Here is a 19,521-nt window from a genome sequence, read left to right as displayed (position 1 = left end):
CGAGTGGTCGACGTACGTCGTGGCCGGAGCCGTATCTTTGAACGGCACCAATGATATATGGTTCACAAATGTTTTTATCGCGCCTGAGGAGCGAAGGCAGAGCGCGCAGAGCACACGCGCAGATATGCGCGCCGGCCCCTTCTCCACGCACGTGCTCCACGCTCGCGGTGTAGCAGACGACATGCGGGCCGTGAATCAAGTTGCGAATGCACTAGGGCAAACCAGCCTCCTCTGACGTCGCACCCTCTTTTCCTCATATTTGCCGAAAGGGCAAACCCACGGCTACAGTGCACTAGAAAATATTGGTTCACCGTACCCACGGCGAAGCCTCTCAAGCATTTTGAAGGCCTTGTTTGGTCCGTGGTAGCTTTTAGTAATGCTCTCGTCACGACGGTCACACGATTTGAGTCATGATCGCATTCGACTCGTCGCCTATGCTCTCCGCCTCTCCGCTCTATTCTCGACGCACTTTATTTCCTCCGGGCAAGTGAAAGTGGAGAGAGAACAGCGTCAGAGGCATGTCAGAGGTGATTGCCTTGCGAAGGCTGACTGTCTGACGTCACTGTTTCTGTTTCTTTTCTCCACGCTTGGCAGTTGCGGCGATCGCAGGCAGCATCGCGAGTTCAGAGAGAGCGGACTCTGCCAGTTGGGTCTTTATTGTATGGGGCACTGCCGTCTGAAATAAGTGCCTAGCACGGGATTTTAGGCGTCCTTGGACGTTCTGGCGACGTAGCGGGTCTCTCGGACGTCGCGAAATGCAAGTCCGCGGCTGAGAATCTGCGAGAGGCGGGTGATGGACGCAGCTACAGCTGTTTTCGGGAGCTGACGAATCGCGGTCATGGATGTGCCGGCATACGGGCGCAATTTCGGCGCTGCAACTTCGGCACATAATGGAGACAGGATGCCTGTGGTGCGCGAAGGTGTTGTTCCAGAAGCCATTCGAGCGCTGTCTCGAAATGCGACATTGCGAGCGGCCGATGATTTTGACAGCAGCGCAGATGATCCTCTGCTTCCAGCGTCACCGCCTCCTTGTGAGGTGCCCGTTGACAGGTGAGCGCCACTAGTGCGTGAATCAGTTCCTTCGTGCTGGGAATTGATGACACGGCGAAAACGTAGTCTGTAATACGCGTGGCGGTCAGAGCACACGGGCCAAAAAAGTAAACGCATTGTGCAGCAGCTGCGAGCAACGTTTCGCCAGCTGTACAGAATTGTGAGAATATGATGCCACAGAAGTCATGCTCGACACGTGCGTGATCATCGGGAGGCTTCACTGGTTTTCACGGGACGTGGAAAATGTTATATATCTGGCAAACGTTGATGAAACTTGGGGGGGGGGGGGGGGGAGAACTTGTGTTTGTTCATCTGATCACAACGCACTTGTCAATTGAAAGGAGTTATACTATTCACCAGAATTCTGAACACTGAATTCTGAAGCAAACAAGCTCTGGTGTTGGTGTAGGACGAAATTGCAGGTAATGGAGAAGACAAGGCATTTGCTGCAAGAGAAACTCTTGGCTTATGAGTTTATCAAGTGGCACCCTTTTCACTAAGGATTTCACTGCGTCTGTTTAGCTGACTGTGATGATGCTTTGTCCCTTATTTTCTTTTACTCATGTGTCTGTCTCCTGCAACAGAGGTGGTTCCACAGGAATTGTAGCCTGCATGACATAGCACTGGTGACAGCTGTAGCACTTTCTTGTGCTTTATTTTGTATCACCTACACATGTGCAACTGATCTCGGCAGAGCCTATTTTTTAATGCACTGTTCTCATCAGATGAACATGCTAGAGTGAAGGAAGAAATTAAAATAGCCTGAGCTAGTACTCGTCAATACAAAAATGCAGGCAAGAAAATCAATTCCCATTTCAGCCATTTCATATATGGTTCAGATTTTTATTCAAACATTCACTGGGTAACTGGGTCGGCGTCCTTACCCATTATTCACTTAGGGCAAATTTTTCATCCCACCTGAAGCGGAAAAAAAAAAAAAATGGTTGTGCTGAAATTTTGGCGCCGATAAGGAGGAGACCATGCAACTCCGGTACTTGTGTCATGTGGCCTCCTTTCCATTATCTAATTCTTGCGCTGAAATTTCAACTGGAATATCTACCAACCAAGAAATACGGTGGTGTTTACAACATATGCTCATTGGCTTTATGGCCCTGCATACATGCAACTGAAAGTGCCTTGGGACAAAATATATGTAGGGTTGTTCGTTTTTGGGTAAAACCCGATTTTACCCAATTTTTACAGCCAGAATATGTTTCAGGAGAAACGGGTTAAACGCAATTTCTCCACAAATGAATCTTTCCAGTAGTGATCTGCACAATCGTGCGCTGACGGTCTGCTGTTCACTCCAGGTGCCCCGCGTAATAATATATATATAAACAAAAGGGTGCATTCTCACCCTGCTGCTTGGAGAGTAGATATTGCTTTCTAGCGCTGCAATTTTTTATCCCTACTTTCTTGACGAGTTCGTACGTGCACACACCCAAAAAGAAAAAAAGAAAAGGCTATGTGTACGTGCACCCACCCCTGATTACCAGCTTGAAAAAAGTGCAAATTTTAACGTGTTGAGAAGCCCATGATACTTTCTCATAAAATAAACTGAGTGTATTATTTAATACATCTGTAGATTTAACCCGAAAAGCCCATATTTCGGAATGGTTTCACAAGAAATCCGATTTCTCCACGATTATCAGTTTCAAAAATAGCACCCGATTTTTACCTATACATTAAAAAAAAAGAACATAAAACCAGAAAACGAACAACCCTAAATATATGGCTTGAGCTACTGTTGTGCCAGTTTACTTCAGATGCACGCTTATATGTATATCTGGAAACACGGCAGCCTCGGGAGCCTGTGCATTACCACTCAAGCAACAACAATTTCAGAGCCTGTTTTGTCAAGGGTATCAGGCAGCCTCCTTAAGCATAGGATGGAGCTTGGCATTATGCTGTGGCAGAATGGTGCAGTGACTGCAGAGTCTTTGTCAACATCAAAGCACATGCCACCTTTACATGTGGCGAAAAGTGATCTTGAGTTAAAGAAAAATAAATAAGCAAAAGACAAATAGGGGATTGTAAGGACAAGTCAGTGGGAAAAAAAAAAGAAAGAAGGCCCAGAATCAATGTGTCTGATGGTGACATTGAAGCAGGTTCTACTTGCACAAGAGCTCGATGTACCCATTAGACCACAGATCCTTTTTTTTTATACCTGCACCTTCATCACGTAAAAAAAATTGCTTACACTACTCTAACACACCCTAATATTCAATATGCTGCTTCAATTTGGGACCCCAATCAGGCCTACGTTATCACTAACATTGAATCCTTGCAGAGCGGTGCTGCTTGTTTTATTTTTTCAGACTACTCACCCTGTACAAGCATCTCAAAACTAAGAAAGCGTGCTGCACTGTAAGACCTATCATATCATAAACTTGCTCATTTAACACTTTTCCATAAGCTTTATCACCATCCGTCCCTTCACAACAATTTCTTTCAGTCACCCCATGCCATCTTTCCATGACGTGATCATTCTTTCAAAGTTAAACACGTAAAGTGCCATTCATCGATCCTCTCATGCCAACTCATTCATTCCTCACACAATCATTCAGTGGAACAATTTGCCATCGCACATCGCCACAGAAACTGAAAAAAAAAAAATCCAAGATTTACTTTGCTGTGATGTGTTCTTTTATTTGTCCTTTCCTTTCCTTTCATATTATGCTTTATCTTTTCATTGCTGTTTTTTATTATTGCTCTATGTATTGTTTCTCTTTCTAATATCTACAGCATTAGTGATTGCATCAAACCCCCCCCCCCTTCCCCTGTGTAATACCTTCCCCATGAGGGCCTTTAGGGCCAACATGAATAAATAAATAAATAAAATGAAAGGGGGATTTATTAAAACTCGTCCAAGTGGTCGAAAGAGGCTCTAGGAACAGTCCTAGCTGTTGGCATCAGCAACACGAGAGCTCGGGCATCGCACCAAAGCGATGGCAGTGCCTACAGTGCTGCATGCATATTCTCCAGTACACATGGAATACAAAACTGGAATGAAAATATATTACAGAGAGAACATTGCTACGTGCTCAGAACTCGGGTAAAGACGCACATGCATCCGATGAGTGCATCCAGTCCGGCGGAAGTTCCTGCAAAGTGTGCACGCTTACTACATAAGCGGGACTTTCACAATAAAAGGATCTGGTAGATAGCAGGCTTTCAGCATGGTGACCACACAGTCTAGATCTCCAGAGGCTATATAGACGCAGTAGTATGAGCATGTCATAGGGACTACTGCCAGTATTCCTAAACAGTAAAAACCTCCTTTAATATGGTGTGATATCTATATCCTTTCTAAGTGTCTGTCAGAGAATGTCCCCCCAGAACGTATAGTATCTCTACAGTCTACAAACCGGTGATCTATGGTTTCAGCACGTGGACCGCGGCACGAAGCAGCCCCTCGAGTTCGACCCAGTTTTAACAACAAGTGTTTCTGAGTGCAATTTACCGAAAAAGGTTTTAACTCCAGGATGTAGACACGTTCTACAGACCCATCTAAGTATATCCTCATATGGCCAACCTCAGTAAGGTTCATGATAAAATGGATCTGGCACAAATGGGTCCACTATTGCTGCAGAAGTTTCATTGCGGCTTGAAGTGAGAATGTATTCCAGCCTGAACCTAGCCTTCAAGAAAGTAGTTAAACCACAGATGCATGCACACTTCTCTCGTGCTAGTGTCAATTAGCTCTTTGAGACTCTTGGTGCATATGTCATGTTGCATAGCAGCAACTTGCTTTAATATGCGAGAGCTTGGGCACACGCTCCAGTTTCCATGGGGCCACAGATGCAGGAACGGAGCGTGTGGTTGATTGTCAACCTTACCCTGGTCCTTTGCGTGCGTCACGTCACACAGCAACAGGATGCTCATAAAAAGCGAGGGCATGCCACTTCCTCCCATATTGTACTGCCTTCAAGATAAGCCAAGCCGCAATGGAACAGGTCATAACGTTTATTTGCCTTGCCGCTGTCATCACGCCCAGGTTCACTTTGGGGCACACAATTGCTCACCCTTCAAAACATGTTGGTCCATCTGGTAATGCCTTGCAAAACTTTGAATTATGCTCAATGACCTGCAGAATGCTCTGCATAACATTGATTCCTACAGTGTGTGATTATCTGTCTGTCTGTCCATCCATCCGTCCGTGTTTAGTTGTTTGTTAAAGTTGCTGAAAGAGAGTATGGTGACCATAACATAGTGAAGTATCCAACCCTGGCTTGCTCTGTCTGCTTTGAGCTCACTATGGTTGACATCTGCTTTGAGCAAGTCAGAATTTGACCGGAGTTATTGTGGCACGAAGCACCAGGTGTGTCTTGCTGTGTCGAGGTGTATACAGCTTGCAACTTCTTTTTTGCTGTGGTTATTGTGCCGGTACTAGATTGTTTGTGTTAGTGGTTGCTTGCTGTGTTTCTCGAATGCCAAATAAAAAGGCATTGTGTTCTTTGCATTTATTAGAAACGGTGATGTGCTCTCTCTGCCTCATGGTTGTCTTGTGTTTGATATATTTTTTCTTTAAATGTTGTTTGTTTGGTGTTTGAATTTACATGCTCCAAAACACTCATGTCTGCTAAGTACCTCTGCACGCTGGAAAGCCGAGTGCTCGCCTGCATTGTGTGCTTGTTTGGTTATGGCGGCATGTGTTTCAGTTAACTGAAAGGCGGCGCTTGTTTCAGCCATTGAACTTCTGCTTCAAGGCCAGCTCTCAATAATAATAAAAAAAAATATGCCTGTTGCTAAGTAGTTAGGATGTGCATTCCATTGTTCTGACTGGAGGGCATATTGCTGTTTCTTTCTTTAAAGCCCAAAACACATGATAGAGGTTCGTGGCTGAAAGAAGGGTCATGAAGTGTCAACTAAATGCAGCTACATGATTTAAGGATGCACTCATGCTGTACTTTGCAGTTGAATTTATGGGATGACATTCCTTTGTCTTCTCTTTATTTTTTCTCTCCTTTTTTTTTCTTTTTTCACTGCAACTCAATATAGAGACAGTCGTCTTTCCCAGCTCAACCTTGAAAATACTATTTTGCGCTTACCACTGCTCTGTTCTCACTCAAGTCTCGCAGTAAGATCAGGTTTTATGGTCTGGCATGTTCAATATAGCACTTGGTACAGTTACTTGCCTGGTTTTCCAGGTAAAAAAAAAAAAAAAGCCAAGTTGCCTTCGTCTAGGCTTCTCGCTTTAAGTGGTGTCCAAAACGTGGTGGCTATGATGCCACCTGGTCACTGTCATTGTTCACTGTGCACCAGAGCGTGGCCTTTGAGATTGTTAGTTATTAGACTTTCAGATTCGTTTCCACTGTTCATTGGGGGCAGTGATGTAGGCATCATGAGGGGCACAGACAAAGGTAAATTTGCCTTTTCAGTGGTGCAAGCCACACTCTTGTGCATCTAGATGGTGGTGGTCTCAATAGTGTTTTTAAAGAATGAAGCCCACATGCCCGTTGTAAAAGAAAAAAAAAACGAATGAGTGTGTTTGGATCCACATTCAATACTTAACCATTTCTTATAATTTAAATCTGTGGCAGGTTTTGGTCTTCACAGCAAAGGTGCCGATGTATGCTGCAGATGTATTCTCGGATGGCCACTTTCGAAGATATCACTTTCAGTGCGCACTGATTGACTGGTTGAGGAAAACAGGATGACCTGATTGACTGGCTGAGCAGAAACACTCGAATCACAGCATGCCATGTACTCACGTCACGCAAAAATGACAGTATCACCAAAAGTGATCATCCAAGATGACTGCATCCCCCCGATATCATGGCGGATCACTTTCTTCATTTATGATATGCACATGGACTTCATTCTTTTGAAGCATGATTGAAAGCGCTGCTATCCAGGTGTACAATAGTGCAGTTATGCCATTTTTTCATACTTCATGAGCTTTCTTCAGAGCCATGGAAAAAGGAACCACATTAAAGGTAGCGCCATAGAAAGAACTTCATTGGGCATTTCTGAGCACACTCTACAACATTTAAAGTATGAACTGTGCCCCAAAAAGGAATATTTAAAATTTTCCATATAACTAAGTAGCTAACTAAAGTCCGAGTAACTCAAGACAACTGTGAAGGATATTTGAGTGGTCTCTTTTGTCTAAAGTGTACAATTCTATTGTTAAAGCTTGTTCAGGTCACATAAAACATCCGGTAGAAGTGAAGTGGATTAGCAGTAAGCACGTACATCCAACCTCTCCACCTGATCCCCTATAGCTAATCCTATCTGTCTGTCTCTGCAATGTGTGCACACGCACGCAAATATATGTGTTATTGCAGTCTTTCGCAATAATGGGACACTTGTGTGGTACTTCAAGCGACCTGTCATTGGTAAAGGGAAAATTAAACATCCATTCTAACGTAGCTAAGTGCTACAAAGGAAACCCGTGTGAGTTCCTTGAAAGAAAATCCCTGCAGTTGAAGAAAAAATTCGTATTGGTCCAGGACTCGAGCTCGGGACCATCGCCTTTCCGGGGCAGCCCCTCTACCATCTGAGCCAACCAGGCAGCTAGCAGATGGCAGGGTGAAGTCAAATTTATCAATAACTCGAAGCAAAGGCAAGAGTTTGACGTTATGGTTCTGCGGAAACCTACAAGGTGGAGAGAAGTAATTAATAAAGTGAAAATGAGGCATCCACGCAAACATAGCTAAGTGCTACAAAGAAAACCCATATGGGTTTCTTGAAAGAAAAGCCTCGCAGTTGAAGAAAAATTTGTCCTGGTCCGGGACTTGATCTCATCACCACCGCCTTTCCGGAGCAGTATGGGTTGCCTTTGTAGCACTTAGCTGCTTTGGGTGAATGTCTCATATTCCGTTTAATAATTACTTCTCTCCACCTTGTGGGTTTCCACAGAACAATTACGTCAAAGGCCTGTCATTGGTTTTGGTTTTAGTGCTGTAAATGTTGTCCAATTGCTTTCGCTAGCACAAAATGGTGTTGCTCCTTTTTTTTTTAAACCATCGCTTCCAGAGTGTGTCGTACACATGGGAAAGCTATGCACAGTGAACACTTTGGTGGCTGTAACTTTATAACATCATAACAGGATGTGCTAACATCCTGTGATGTTGTAACACTCAAATGCATGACATACAAATACGTATCTTTTTTTCTTTTTTTGCAGATATTACTTCGTAAAAAATGTCTTTCTTTTGTTGGGAGTGGTTCTTATGCTTCCTTGGAACTTCACAACAAATGCCAGTGATGTAAGTGTTTTATTCACGTACTCTTCATTGTTGTTTCGCAGGCAGAGAGGGCACCTGTACAAACTACAAACATTTTGTTTGAAGAGGAGAACTAAAGTGCTACGAAAAGTAGCAGAGAGCATAAATAGGAAAGGTACTCAATACTTAATTACTATTTAGAAGAACTACAAACTTGTTTCATAATAAAACCGAGAGTCCAAGTCTGCTGTGCCATGTGAAAGCATCATCATGGGTATAGAGTGCTCAGTGATTGAAATGCGATAGTTGGACTGCAAGGCAGGTGGCACTTTTTGTGTCACTGGAGAGCACTGGGGAACCAAATGCAGTTATAAAGCATCATAAAGGCTCTCACTTTCACCGTATACCACAATGCATCATCTCGGCGTCCCCAGTGCCCACTGGTGACACAAAAAGCACCGGCAGTCATGCTCTTTGAGAATAACGTTTCAACCACTGAGCACTGTGCATAATTTGCAGTGCAGACAGTTGACTTTATCAAACTTGAGAGGAGGACAAGGACAGAAAGAAAATTGTGTAATTGTCACAACTATGTCGAATGTCATGTAGCTATGCATTGCTGATGTCGCTACAAAAGCACCATTGGGCCTATTGTTTGTGCATTGTGGCTATTATTGAGAAACCTGTGGGCTTAACCTTGACAGTAGAACCTTTTTTTAGCGTTGTAGCATCTGACACAAATATTAGGTTCTTTACATCCTATATTCATTATAAACATATATTTGTGACATGCTCGTATTGTCAAGAAGCGTGTTAGAATTACTTTGTTATAGTGAATAATTTGTTACATCCATAGTCATTATACTAAGGTTCCAATATGTACTGTGAGTGTGAATGTTTAACACAAATTTGGGTTCTCAGGTACCTCGCACAACCAGCGATAAAGCTACCTCTGACACAATGTAGAAGAATAAGAATGGGCTGGGGTGCGTTTGGCAGGCATTCTCAGATCATGAACAGCAGGTTGCCATTATCCCTCAAGAGAAAAGTGTATAATAGCTGTGTCTTACCAGTACTCACCTACGGGGCAGAAACCTGGAGGCTTACGAAAAGAGTTCTGCTCAAATTGAGGACGACGCAACGAGCTATGGAAAGAAGAATGATAGGTGTAACGTTAAGGGATAAGAAAAGAGCAGATTTGGTGAGGGAACAAACGCGAGTTAATGACATCTTACTTGAAATCAAGAAAAAGAAATGGGCATGGGCAGGACATGTAATGAGGAGGGAAGATAACCGATGGTCATTAAGGGTTACGGACTGGATTCCAAGGGAAGGGAAGCGTAGCAGAGGACGGCAGAAAGTTAGGTGGGCGGATGAGATTAAGAAATTTGCAGGGACGGCATGGCCACAATTAGTACATGACCGGGGTTGTTGGAGAAATATGGGAGAGGCCTTTGCCCTGCAGTGGGCGTAACCAGGCTGATGATGATGATGATGACACAATGTAGTGACAGGGCTGAGACGCCTGCAACTTAGTCAACATCATTTGTTTTCCAATAACCCATTCAAATTCTGTGTCCAATACTCTAACAGAATAACACATCAGAGGCACTGATAAAGATGACGTTTTTAAAAGATGTTTTTGTACATCTTGAAATATTTCTTATTGTGCTGCAAAAGGGGTAACTGTACTCATAAGGGTGTCAGAGAAAAGAAAGAGGCAAAAGAAAAATGTCTAACTGTTTGCTGTTGGAGCCAGTGTGTACTTGTGGTCAGAAATGTTATGACCTTGAAACACATCCCATGCACAAATGCGTTTGTTTCATTTCTTGTGGAACAAAAACTATAAAATGAGTGGTGCGACTCCTCAGTTAGCCTTTCTGTCATTCTATGTATTTCTGTAGAGGTTTCCTTTCCCTCATTTCTTACAGTAATAATTTACATCAGAACACTATCATAATCGGCTGGATGTTCCCCGATTTCACTACACAGGAAGAGGCTGATTTTTTTTCTCTAACCTACTTCATGCATGGAGACCACATTTGTGATCTCAAATAAGCTCAGAAAAAAAAATCATAATTAAGCGTATACTGTTTCTGTATGCTTTTATGATTCTGTAGATGCAGCAAGTATGTCAAAACTTGTTTCCAACAGAGAAAAATACTAATTGACATCTGAGAAAGATATATTTATAGTTTGCGGGGCAGCAGTACTTTTTTATTTTCCTTTCATTCTTGTCTGACGTAGCATCACATTTTTGCTGTTCTCCACTGACCGCCCGCTCTGTCTTTTTTTTTTAAATCTTTTCATTTTCTGCAGTTCTGGATGTACAAGTTTAGGAATGTGTCCCTCCCGTATGACTACACGTTTACAAACAAGACGGAGCTGCAAGCACACATATTTGGCGCCTTCTCTGTGGCCAGCTCGTTTCCATCACTCATAGCTGTCTACCTGGGGACCCTGTTCAACCACAGGTACACTCTTGACCCTGCTTGTACCTCACATGGGTATGGCCTGTAGTGTTCAACTTGGGTCTAACAAAATTTCACATTTAATTTTTTATTTCCTAATCTTAGCTTCATTGAAGATTGTGCACAATCCACCGTGATTTACTCGGGCAATAATTTAACCAATAAACCCAGATGTTGATGACAGCTCTCATGTGGGTCCTTTTCTCACGGTGGAATCGACGAAAAGTTGTTGCCAATTTAAACGTGCAGGGCTGAATGTATTGAGTCTGAGTAAGCTTGAGCCATGGTCCCACCTGTTCAATTGATAGTGTTAGCTGTTACTTTAATTATTAAAGGCTTCAGTAGTGATCTTGATGTCGCATCATTTTTCTTGCTACCCACGGAGCAATGTGCAGTGGGCAAAATGTGGTGGCAGTCAATTAATTGTTAATTGTTAATGATGTGTAATGTGTGTAATGATGATCCTGTTAGTGATGTGTAAGTTCTGGGGTGCAATGCTTTATGCCATTGTGTATAGGGCCACTGTGCTGTCATACTATTGCATGGGTTTTCAACCGGGTGCATCTACTGGTCCATGCAGACAATAATCCAAAAAGTAGGCACGATGGCAGAATTGAAAGGGATATATCACCCCCCACCTCCCCTCCTTCATTGTCCAGTTCTTCCAGAAAGTGGCCTTTGTATGTCTGCACCTTCTCCGTACATGTGCTGCTTTCACCAACATACAAGTTACTGTCACAATAAGGTTGGAAAGTAGGGCGAGTTGATAAAAGTGTGTTTTTTCCACAACCGTGCAAAAAAAAAAGATACAAGGACAAAAAAAAGGTCACGGGACAAGTGCAGAATCGCAACTTAAGCTTTATTCATACTCAACAAGGTCCTATACGTGTGCACACAATCATAGACGCATGTGACACAAGCAACAACATGTTTAGAACGACAGAAAGCTGAGCTAGTCGGTAAGGATTCATTATGCAAAAAAGGTGAGGTGTGCATGCAGGCAGGACACAAGAGAAGAGAAGTGGACGGTGTTCATGCTGTCCACTTCTCTTCTCTTGTGTCCTGTCTGCATGCCTCACCTTTTTTGCCTAATCAGCATATTGTGGGGAGGGTACTAAGCACAGACATGTGTTATTGGGCTTTGATGAAGACTTCCAGAAAAAGAATCATCTAAGGCTTAACTTCAAGGTCTCACAACTTTTGTTCCAGGATAGACAGAGCAATAAGGTTAGTCTTAAATTGTCATATTGGATTTCGTCAATCATGCAGAAGTCTTTGGCACACTCTTTAGCAAAATATGAGGAATTAATTTTTTGCAAAGATTTCTGGCAAAGCAAGTAATCTCGCATAAGGTTACAGCCAAATTAGATAAACAAGAATGGACCTCATATTTGAAATAAGCACATGAAATCACACATACCTGCAAGCTTAACTCGAAGAATAAAGGTTTTAAAAATTTATTGGTCTCAGACCCAACTCTCCTCTTAACGTGTGTTAGAAATAGAGTATTGTATAACAAGCTTAACGGTCTTGGGCAGGTTAAACCATCATTTGCAGTGCACCGGGCAGATGCAAGATATTTTATCTAGTACAACTTTATTCTACACATTCCATGACGTTTCTTTTTGCAAAGAAGAACACGAAGACCTTTAAATGCAGAAACAGTTTTGACAGCAGAATTTCCTAGTAATAACATCGATGTTGAGTTAGCCAGTTAGCTTTCTGTTCTTTGGCTTGAACAAAGCAGCTTTCAATTTAGACGCATTTGTTAAAAGGCACTTAGCATAGGACCATGTCAATAACTTTCGTGAATCCAGACTTAAAATTTGTAATAATTTGGTCTTTTGTAAAAAAGGGCATGCGGATAAGATCTAGAGATATTGAAGGAACCAGAAGGATAGATACCGGTCTGTAATTTTCGAAGACATTTTTGTTCGTGCCTTTATGCAAAGCTATCATTTTGTGATCTGGAGTTTTACAATGACAGATGTTATATGTGCTCTCTCCCTTGGTTGCTTTGGTGTCTGCTTTTGGGATTCCATCACTGCAATTCTAAGATCTCTTGCGAGAAAATTGCAAGGAAAGAAGGGTCATCACTGTGCCGCGAGGATTCAAACTTACAACCAGCAGATTGGCAGTCCAGGATTCTACTTCTCAGCTGCTCTTGCCAATGCCACAGCAGTGGAAAATATACTGATCCCAGAGATCATGATTGTGCCAGCGGCTGCCATGATTGGCTAATGCCTGCTCAACATCTGCGTGTTAAAATGAGCTGGCACCTGCACCTTCTGCATGCTTTGTGACGTTGCCTTCCTAGTTGAGGAGGCAGTCCTACATGGAATGACAATGATTAAGCATGCCTGCTTCATTTTCATTTGTCTTCTTCTATAGTGCTCGGCTTTTTCTCGTGTTTACTGGATGGTGCTGATGTCTTGTTTTCTTGAAGGATAGCACGAGGCCTGTGAATGGAATCTTTGAGTGCTATTGTAGCGCTTACAAGTGAGGACATAAGAAGGCACATGAAAGGCACAGCTTGGTACTGTGTCTTTCATGTGCCTTCTTGTGTTTTCATCTGTGTGTGCTAGAATAGTACCCCAAGATGGCATACCAATAAGCCTACATTGCAACACTTGCATCACTGTCAATGGAGTAGCCCAAATATAAATTTGAGATAAGCCGAACAAATGCATACATCAGTAAGAAGCTGAAGGATTGTTTTGGTAGAAACCACTGGCTAAGTCCTTTAGATGAAAGAAGGAAGAAACTCAGAGTCTTTCCAATTCTTCACCGGTAGGTGCAACTTCCACAAAGAAACACAACTCGCACTTCTCTTACTTCTGAAAAGGAGATTTTTCCCCCGCTTGCACTTGCAAATGTTCGCTCCACCAAAGACCGTGCGAAACAGTCTATGGTTTACTGCGGCTTTTGCCAACTATTGAGCCACTACTCCACATCGGAGGCATAAAAAAACTTTTTTAGGAAACATTTCATGAGAAAGAGCCAGGTTAAAAACATGTGAAAACAGCAGGGGCTAAAGTCTAAAACTCTCTAGCCCATTTATATATGAAGACCGTCGGCAACTTTACATGATAAGAATTACTGTTTCTTTTAGAAATGAAAACACTGTGTGCTTCATTTATCAGATTGGGAGCTAAGAATGCACTTTCAAGTAGCACTGTCTTTTAAGTAATTTTTCTCTGTTTCTTTTTTCCCTTTTTCAGAATTGGGCAGGATACCCGGAACATATTGGGATTCTCTCTCTGCATTGCTTTCTTTTCAATAGTGACAGCATTTGTGAAAATCAACACTGATAACTGTAAGACCTGTTTTGAATGTCTTTTTTATGTGCACAACCCCTCATTGCCTGCCATTCTATATAGCTTCTTTCAGAAGGATGTGGCTTTACCTTGCAGAAGCCTTGGGTACACTTGTTTTGAGTATTGATTTATCAGTTATGTATCACAAAATGGCACAGCTGACTTTGGTCACACTGACGTACCAGTGCTGAGGTGTCAGCATGAAATTTGGGAAATTTAACTTTGAACTGGCCTAGAGCCCTTTAAGTTTCATGGGGTGCTTAAAAATTCTTGTAATCTTGCTTTAGGCTAAGCTTATAAGTGGATCATATTTGTGTATCTGGCCACAAGCCTTATGCAACTCAAGAGTCGTGCCAATTCGATCAAATTAGCATCCTTGTGGTAGAGAGCCATATTGCTTGTTTTGGATGGTGGTGTTTTACACTCACAAAAAAGGCTTACCAAGCAGATTTTTTTCTCTTCCTTTTGTGTATTGGAGAATAGAAAAATTTTGTTTGTTATTTAAGACAGTATATTCTGTTTTCAAGCTATCGGGCATCATGGTGCATTAAGCCTTGAAAATGTTTTGTCAGTGCCTTGCAAAGTCCTTGAAGAGCCTTGAATTTTTTCACCAGAAACGTTGCTGCTAAACCTATTGGCACATCAGTCAGCGCCTCCTCAAAATAGCACCTTTTCTGTTTAGTGTCACGACATGCCTCCACCTCTCAGCCCTGTTAGGGAAATAAAGTTCCCTTCAGACTGATCACTGTCTTCCAACTGTATTGCAGACCACGCACATTTCACCATTATTATTTGAATGGTGACACGTAACTTGGCTGTTTTCTCACAAAATAACGACCTTTTCAATTTCAGGGCAGGTTGGCTTCTTCATTCTTACTGTCGTCCTCATATCGCTTCTTAATGGCAAGTATCCTCACCACATCTTGTGCATGCGGATAGCCCTAGCTTGACCTGCAGGTTTGATAAGTGTGTAACAGGAGATAAAAAACAGAGCAAGAGGGGCCTTATCATCAGTTGCTGCTTGCCTTCACGACTCTGATAAGATGCGCTATGGGTGTCTCGAGTTATTATGGTGCACCGCTTTGAGTATAAGCTGTGCAAACTAAGCTGACTCATACCTCTGGGTGGTCAGTGACGCCTACATGGCGTCATTGACCGTACTGAGAAGAAACAAGCAAACAAAAGGAACACACGTTGTTATCGCTCAGCTGGAAGTGACGCATCCCCTCCTAGATTGGGCGCTGCCTGTGATGCAATGAAAAATTTCAGAGCCAACTTCAATTACGTCATGCTTCAATTGCTTCAATTTACGTCATGTATCTGCTAATCACCAGGTGCACATGTCATCTGCTTGGGTGCTATTTAAAGGCTGCTTATAAGAATATTAGACAGTTACCAGCCCTGCAGCTTGGCCAAGGTTCATTCAATAGTATATTTAACTATGCATATAGTATAACCAATTTAGGCAAAACTTAATTTCGTTGCAATTGGCCTATAAGTGCTGTAATACGAGTGTGTCTTAGAGCTTTATTTAGTCTTTCAATTTCAATAATGTAACATTGTAATGTTTTCATAACAAAATATTATATGTATATTTTTCAATCTAAGTGGTACTTGGAAAAAAAAATCTTGTAACTGGATCAAGTATGTACCACTTGTTCCACAGTGGGCCTTGCATTGCAAGACTTTGAAGGAATTTTATTTGCAACAAATGTGCCTGCATGTGGTTAAGCAAAGAGACGGCAGCTAGTTCACCTGCTGGAATATGCCTTTCTTTATGTGCATGTGATTAGCTACCATATATCCACTCGGTACAGTTATTTTGGTCCCAAAGAATGAAACCTGCATTTTAAGCCCATAAGAACAGTCATGTAAATGAAAGGGAGAGTTGATTCTGCAACAGGCAATTAAATAAAGAAATTGTTCGTTGAGCTATGGTGCTGAAAACTTGTGGGTATATGTAAATTTGTGTGCTCATTTCAAACATAAGGTTCATTTTTGTCTCATTCGGTTTTAATTTTATGCAAGTTTCATTTTCTCGAAAAACCTGCAAAAAATTATTTCCTTAGATCTTGATAAACGGTATCAGTGGATTCTGCATGATACAAGGAATCCAATAAGGTAAACCTTATTGCTCTCTCTACACTTGAACAAGAGTGATGAGACATTTGGTAAAGAAATGGAGCTCATATTTGAAAAATAAAATGGCTGTGGCTTAGCTAAGGTTAAGCCCAGGATGCGAAGCATACTAGCCTTTATTTTAGTTGTTGAACCACTGTTTAGCCTGGTGAACTGCTGTTGCTTGGCTATATTTGGTTCGGCTAGACGAATAAACAACTCATGCGTTACTCTGTTTCGCCTTTAAGAGTGGAACGCGACAGCGTTCCCGTCAACCCACCAGCGACTACGCGCCCCGCATTGGACGCGGTGAGCGTCGAGCAACGCAGCATTCGGCGCGGCAACGAAATGTGCGCCTGAGCAAGTGACGCACGCCTGAGCCTTAGAAACAGCTCGTTTCTAAGGCAACACCGCATTCACTAGAGGCGCTTTTGTACCGCTTTGAAGCATCGTACTCGTGGCTCAGTGGTAGCGTCTCCGTCTCACACTCCGGAGACCCTGGTTCGATTCCCACCCAGCCCATCTTGCGAGAGTTGAGCGACGCCGCGAGCGACGGCGCGAGTTGGAGCCCCGTTTCTCCTCTGTCGTGACATCACGGTGTCACGTGGTATGGCATGGGGTCAAAGGTCATTGAAGGCGACACCGCCGCACCTGAGGAGCTGGGTTGAGCTCTCGTAATATGCTTCGCATAATAAGCACAGAAAATTTGCATGTATCTACAAGCTCTGCTCCTACAACCATACATGTTCTACAAGATCTACTCCTACGACAAAGAGTTAAAAAAATGTTTGGCCTTAGATCCAACTTTTCCTTGAAACAGATTATGAACACGTTATGGCATTGAATAGAATTGTGCAACTGCCTGTACAAGCTTAGATGTGGAGGTTCTACTAAATCCAGCTGCCATTCAGGGGTTGTGGCCACCACCTGGTGCGTGCAGTGATACTGGGCAACATGAAGTGCAACACAGATATGCATCTTATTGGCTCTTTCTGATAGAAGTGTGGAGTTCCACCACCTTTTGTACCAAGGCCTCTCTCCCACTGTTTTCGACGGGCAAAAGGGCCAAATAAGTACATCACTGCATGCCGTGAGACATAAATCAAGCTCCCCACTGTACAAATCTCACATGGTCAATATAGAGTACGTTTTCACTCCATCTGATTTCCCACTGGTCACTCTGGATCTACTTTTTGGTATTTTTTGCCAAATTATAGTTGTTTTTGGGTTTAAGCGCAGTAGTTTTCAACCTTCAATGCATTCGCATTAGGAGTGTCAAAGTGGAAAAAGTGTATGCCTGTGATGTGTGGGAAGCCAATGACATGCTAGAGGTAGAGAGGGGATGGGAGAGCTTAAAATAGCATGTGTGTGCTTGTGTGTTTGTGTGTATGCATGCGTGCTTGTGGCGCAACTGACGGTGGTTTGGAGCAGATCACCATCAGTTGCACTACGGTCCTTGAAATGGCAGGACGTTTGTCGAGAGAGCTCCTGAACAACACTTTGTAATGTGGTGAATGTGGCTTAAATCATGGATCAAGGACTTCAGAGAGGTGCGATGTAATGCTAGCGCACTTCTCTCGCATCTACCACTAAATCGCCACTGAACTTTAGCGTTAGCAGGTCTGCAAGAAGCAGAATGCAGCATGGATATGCCACTCATGCTAGCAGGTTAAGGGCTGACTGGATATTGCATGCAGCCTGCATTAGGATTGTTGTTTCGGCTCATAGGCAGCATGCCTAAGAGTCCAGTGAAATCTGTAGTCTATAGACTATTTTACTGAACCGTCTGTGTGCCATTATCTTGGGTTGTTAATGCTGCTGATTTTTATCTGTAACAACCAAATGCATGATGCTACAGTCGATTTATATGCACAAAAATTGTTGTACGAGTGTGCTTGGCGTTGCATGGCCATATTATTTGACGGCACCGCCCACAAAGCTGAAAAAATTGTCCATGTAACATCCCAAGATGGCGGTGCATGCACATGAACAAAAAATAATAAATACAAATAAATGATCACAAAAGAAGTCCAAAGGTGCCAGCCAAGGTAAAAAAAGATTTTGAGAACAATATTCTTGGTCCTCACGCAGGAGTGGGTGATTTAGGGCCATTTTAAGAATTAATGCACCAGATTATGTGAAAACATTTTTGCCTCTCTTTTCATTAGCACACTCGTAATTTGTTCCCTTATTTGATGCGTGCTTCCAAGAAAAAAAAAATTTCCCTTGAAGGATATACGGTGAATGCATAACTAATTTTCATGTTTGAGATTGATTCTGCTCATAAGCCTAAAAGCATATTGTGATCACTTTCTTTTTCTTGCTAATAAGCTTCGTTTAACTTTCTTGTGCGTTCTCTGCCTCTTTTTTTTTGCCCTGAAGCTAATGGCTTCATTCCAGCTGTACTACATTGTATTTGCATTAACTGCTTGCTAATATGTTTTTTAGCAGTTGGCACCTTGTTTCTGCTTAATTAATTATGATCATAGTAACCCTGTCTTTGTCATTCTCTTCTGTTTATTTTTGCATTATTACACATGGCACAACTTAAGTGCTTGTACTTGTGACATTAATCTTTTCCAACCTGCCTGTATGTACCTTGTTAGATAACTACTAAATACTGTATCGCGCACATAGTGACAATTTTGTCATTTTTTTCCTGCAGTTTTTGTGTCATGGCTTCAAGGAGGAATCACAGGCCTGGCGGCACTCTTGCCTTCGGATTACATGCACAGTCTGTTCATTGGAATGGTACGTGATTGCCTGGCAGGGCTTCTCAAACATTTTTCAGAAGGGTTCCCTCTCGGGTGAATTTGCAGTAGCATAGCGTTGGCCATTACCAGTGAGTACATACTGACTGTACATGCTGTTGCACATTCTCATTGTACATCCCGATTCTACATACTGATGAAAATAAAATTCGGCAGTTGGGTCTCACAACACAGCTGCTGATCGCCATTCATTGAGGTCAGCAGTAATTTGCTTTCCTTTCCTTATACCGACCAATTACTATGACCGGCTAGGTCGGAGGTCGTCAGTATGAACCAAAGGGGATTTGCCACTATTTCAGAAAATGTAGTCTTTCTTTTAAAGTACTGTGTGTATACACACAAAGATACTGCTTCAAATGCAAAAATTTTGATGAAAATAGTGATCATTAAAAGGTGCAGCATACGTCTTGAGACGCTGTCATTCACCTTTGCTGCAAAAATTAATATATGTGCAAAGTGTTCTAAAAAGACAAGGAATTCTACTACCAATTAGTTCAACAGATCAGCCTAAATGAGTATGTGCACATGAATATCTCACACCTGAGTTTACTGTAAATAGCAAAAGGCAAAAGGCAAGATAGGACACTGTTGTTTACATGGCCATGCATATGAAACTGAGATG

At 42.4% G+C, this 19,521-nt stretch overlaps 1 protein-coding gene across 1 annotated transcript in view; it reads left to right on the top strand.

The window, feature by feature from the left end:
* The first annotated feature begins 388 nt into the window (after positions 1 to 388).
* LOC135896641 (equilibrative nucleoside transporter 3-like) overlaps positions 389 to 19,521 on the top strand; it is a 34,698-nt gene continuing 15,565 nt past the window's right edge. The window contains exons 1-6 of the mRNA XM_065425121.1: positions 389 to 1,050; positions 8,183 to 8,264; positions 10,542 to 10,696; positions 13,915 to 14,009; positions 14,863 to 14,913; positions 18,794 to 18,879. Coding sequence (XP_065281193.1) covers positions 839 to 1,050; positions 8,183 to 8,264; positions 10,542 to 10,696; positions 13,915 to 14,009; positions 14,863 to 14,913; positions 18,794 to 18,879 — 681 coding nt within the window. The 5' untranslated portion in view covers positions 389 to 838. The remainder of the gene's footprint in view (positions 1,051 to 8,182; positions 8,265 to 10,541; positions 10,697 to 13,914; positions 14,010 to 14,862; positions 14,914 to 18,793; positions 18,880 to 19,521) is intronic.

This window comes from Dermacentor albipictus, chromosome 7 (genome assembly GCF_038994185.2).
Source record: "Dermacentor albipictus isolate Rhodes 1998 colony chromosome 7, USDA_Dalb.pri_finalv2, whole genome shotgun sequence".
In the NCBI taxonomy this organism is placed as follows: Eukaryota; Metazoa; Arthropoda; class Arachnida; order Ixodida; family Ixodidae; genus Dermacentor; species Dermacentor albipictus.
Note: the sequence above shows the minus strand (reverse complement) of the source record. Positions and strands in the feature narration are given on the sequence as shown.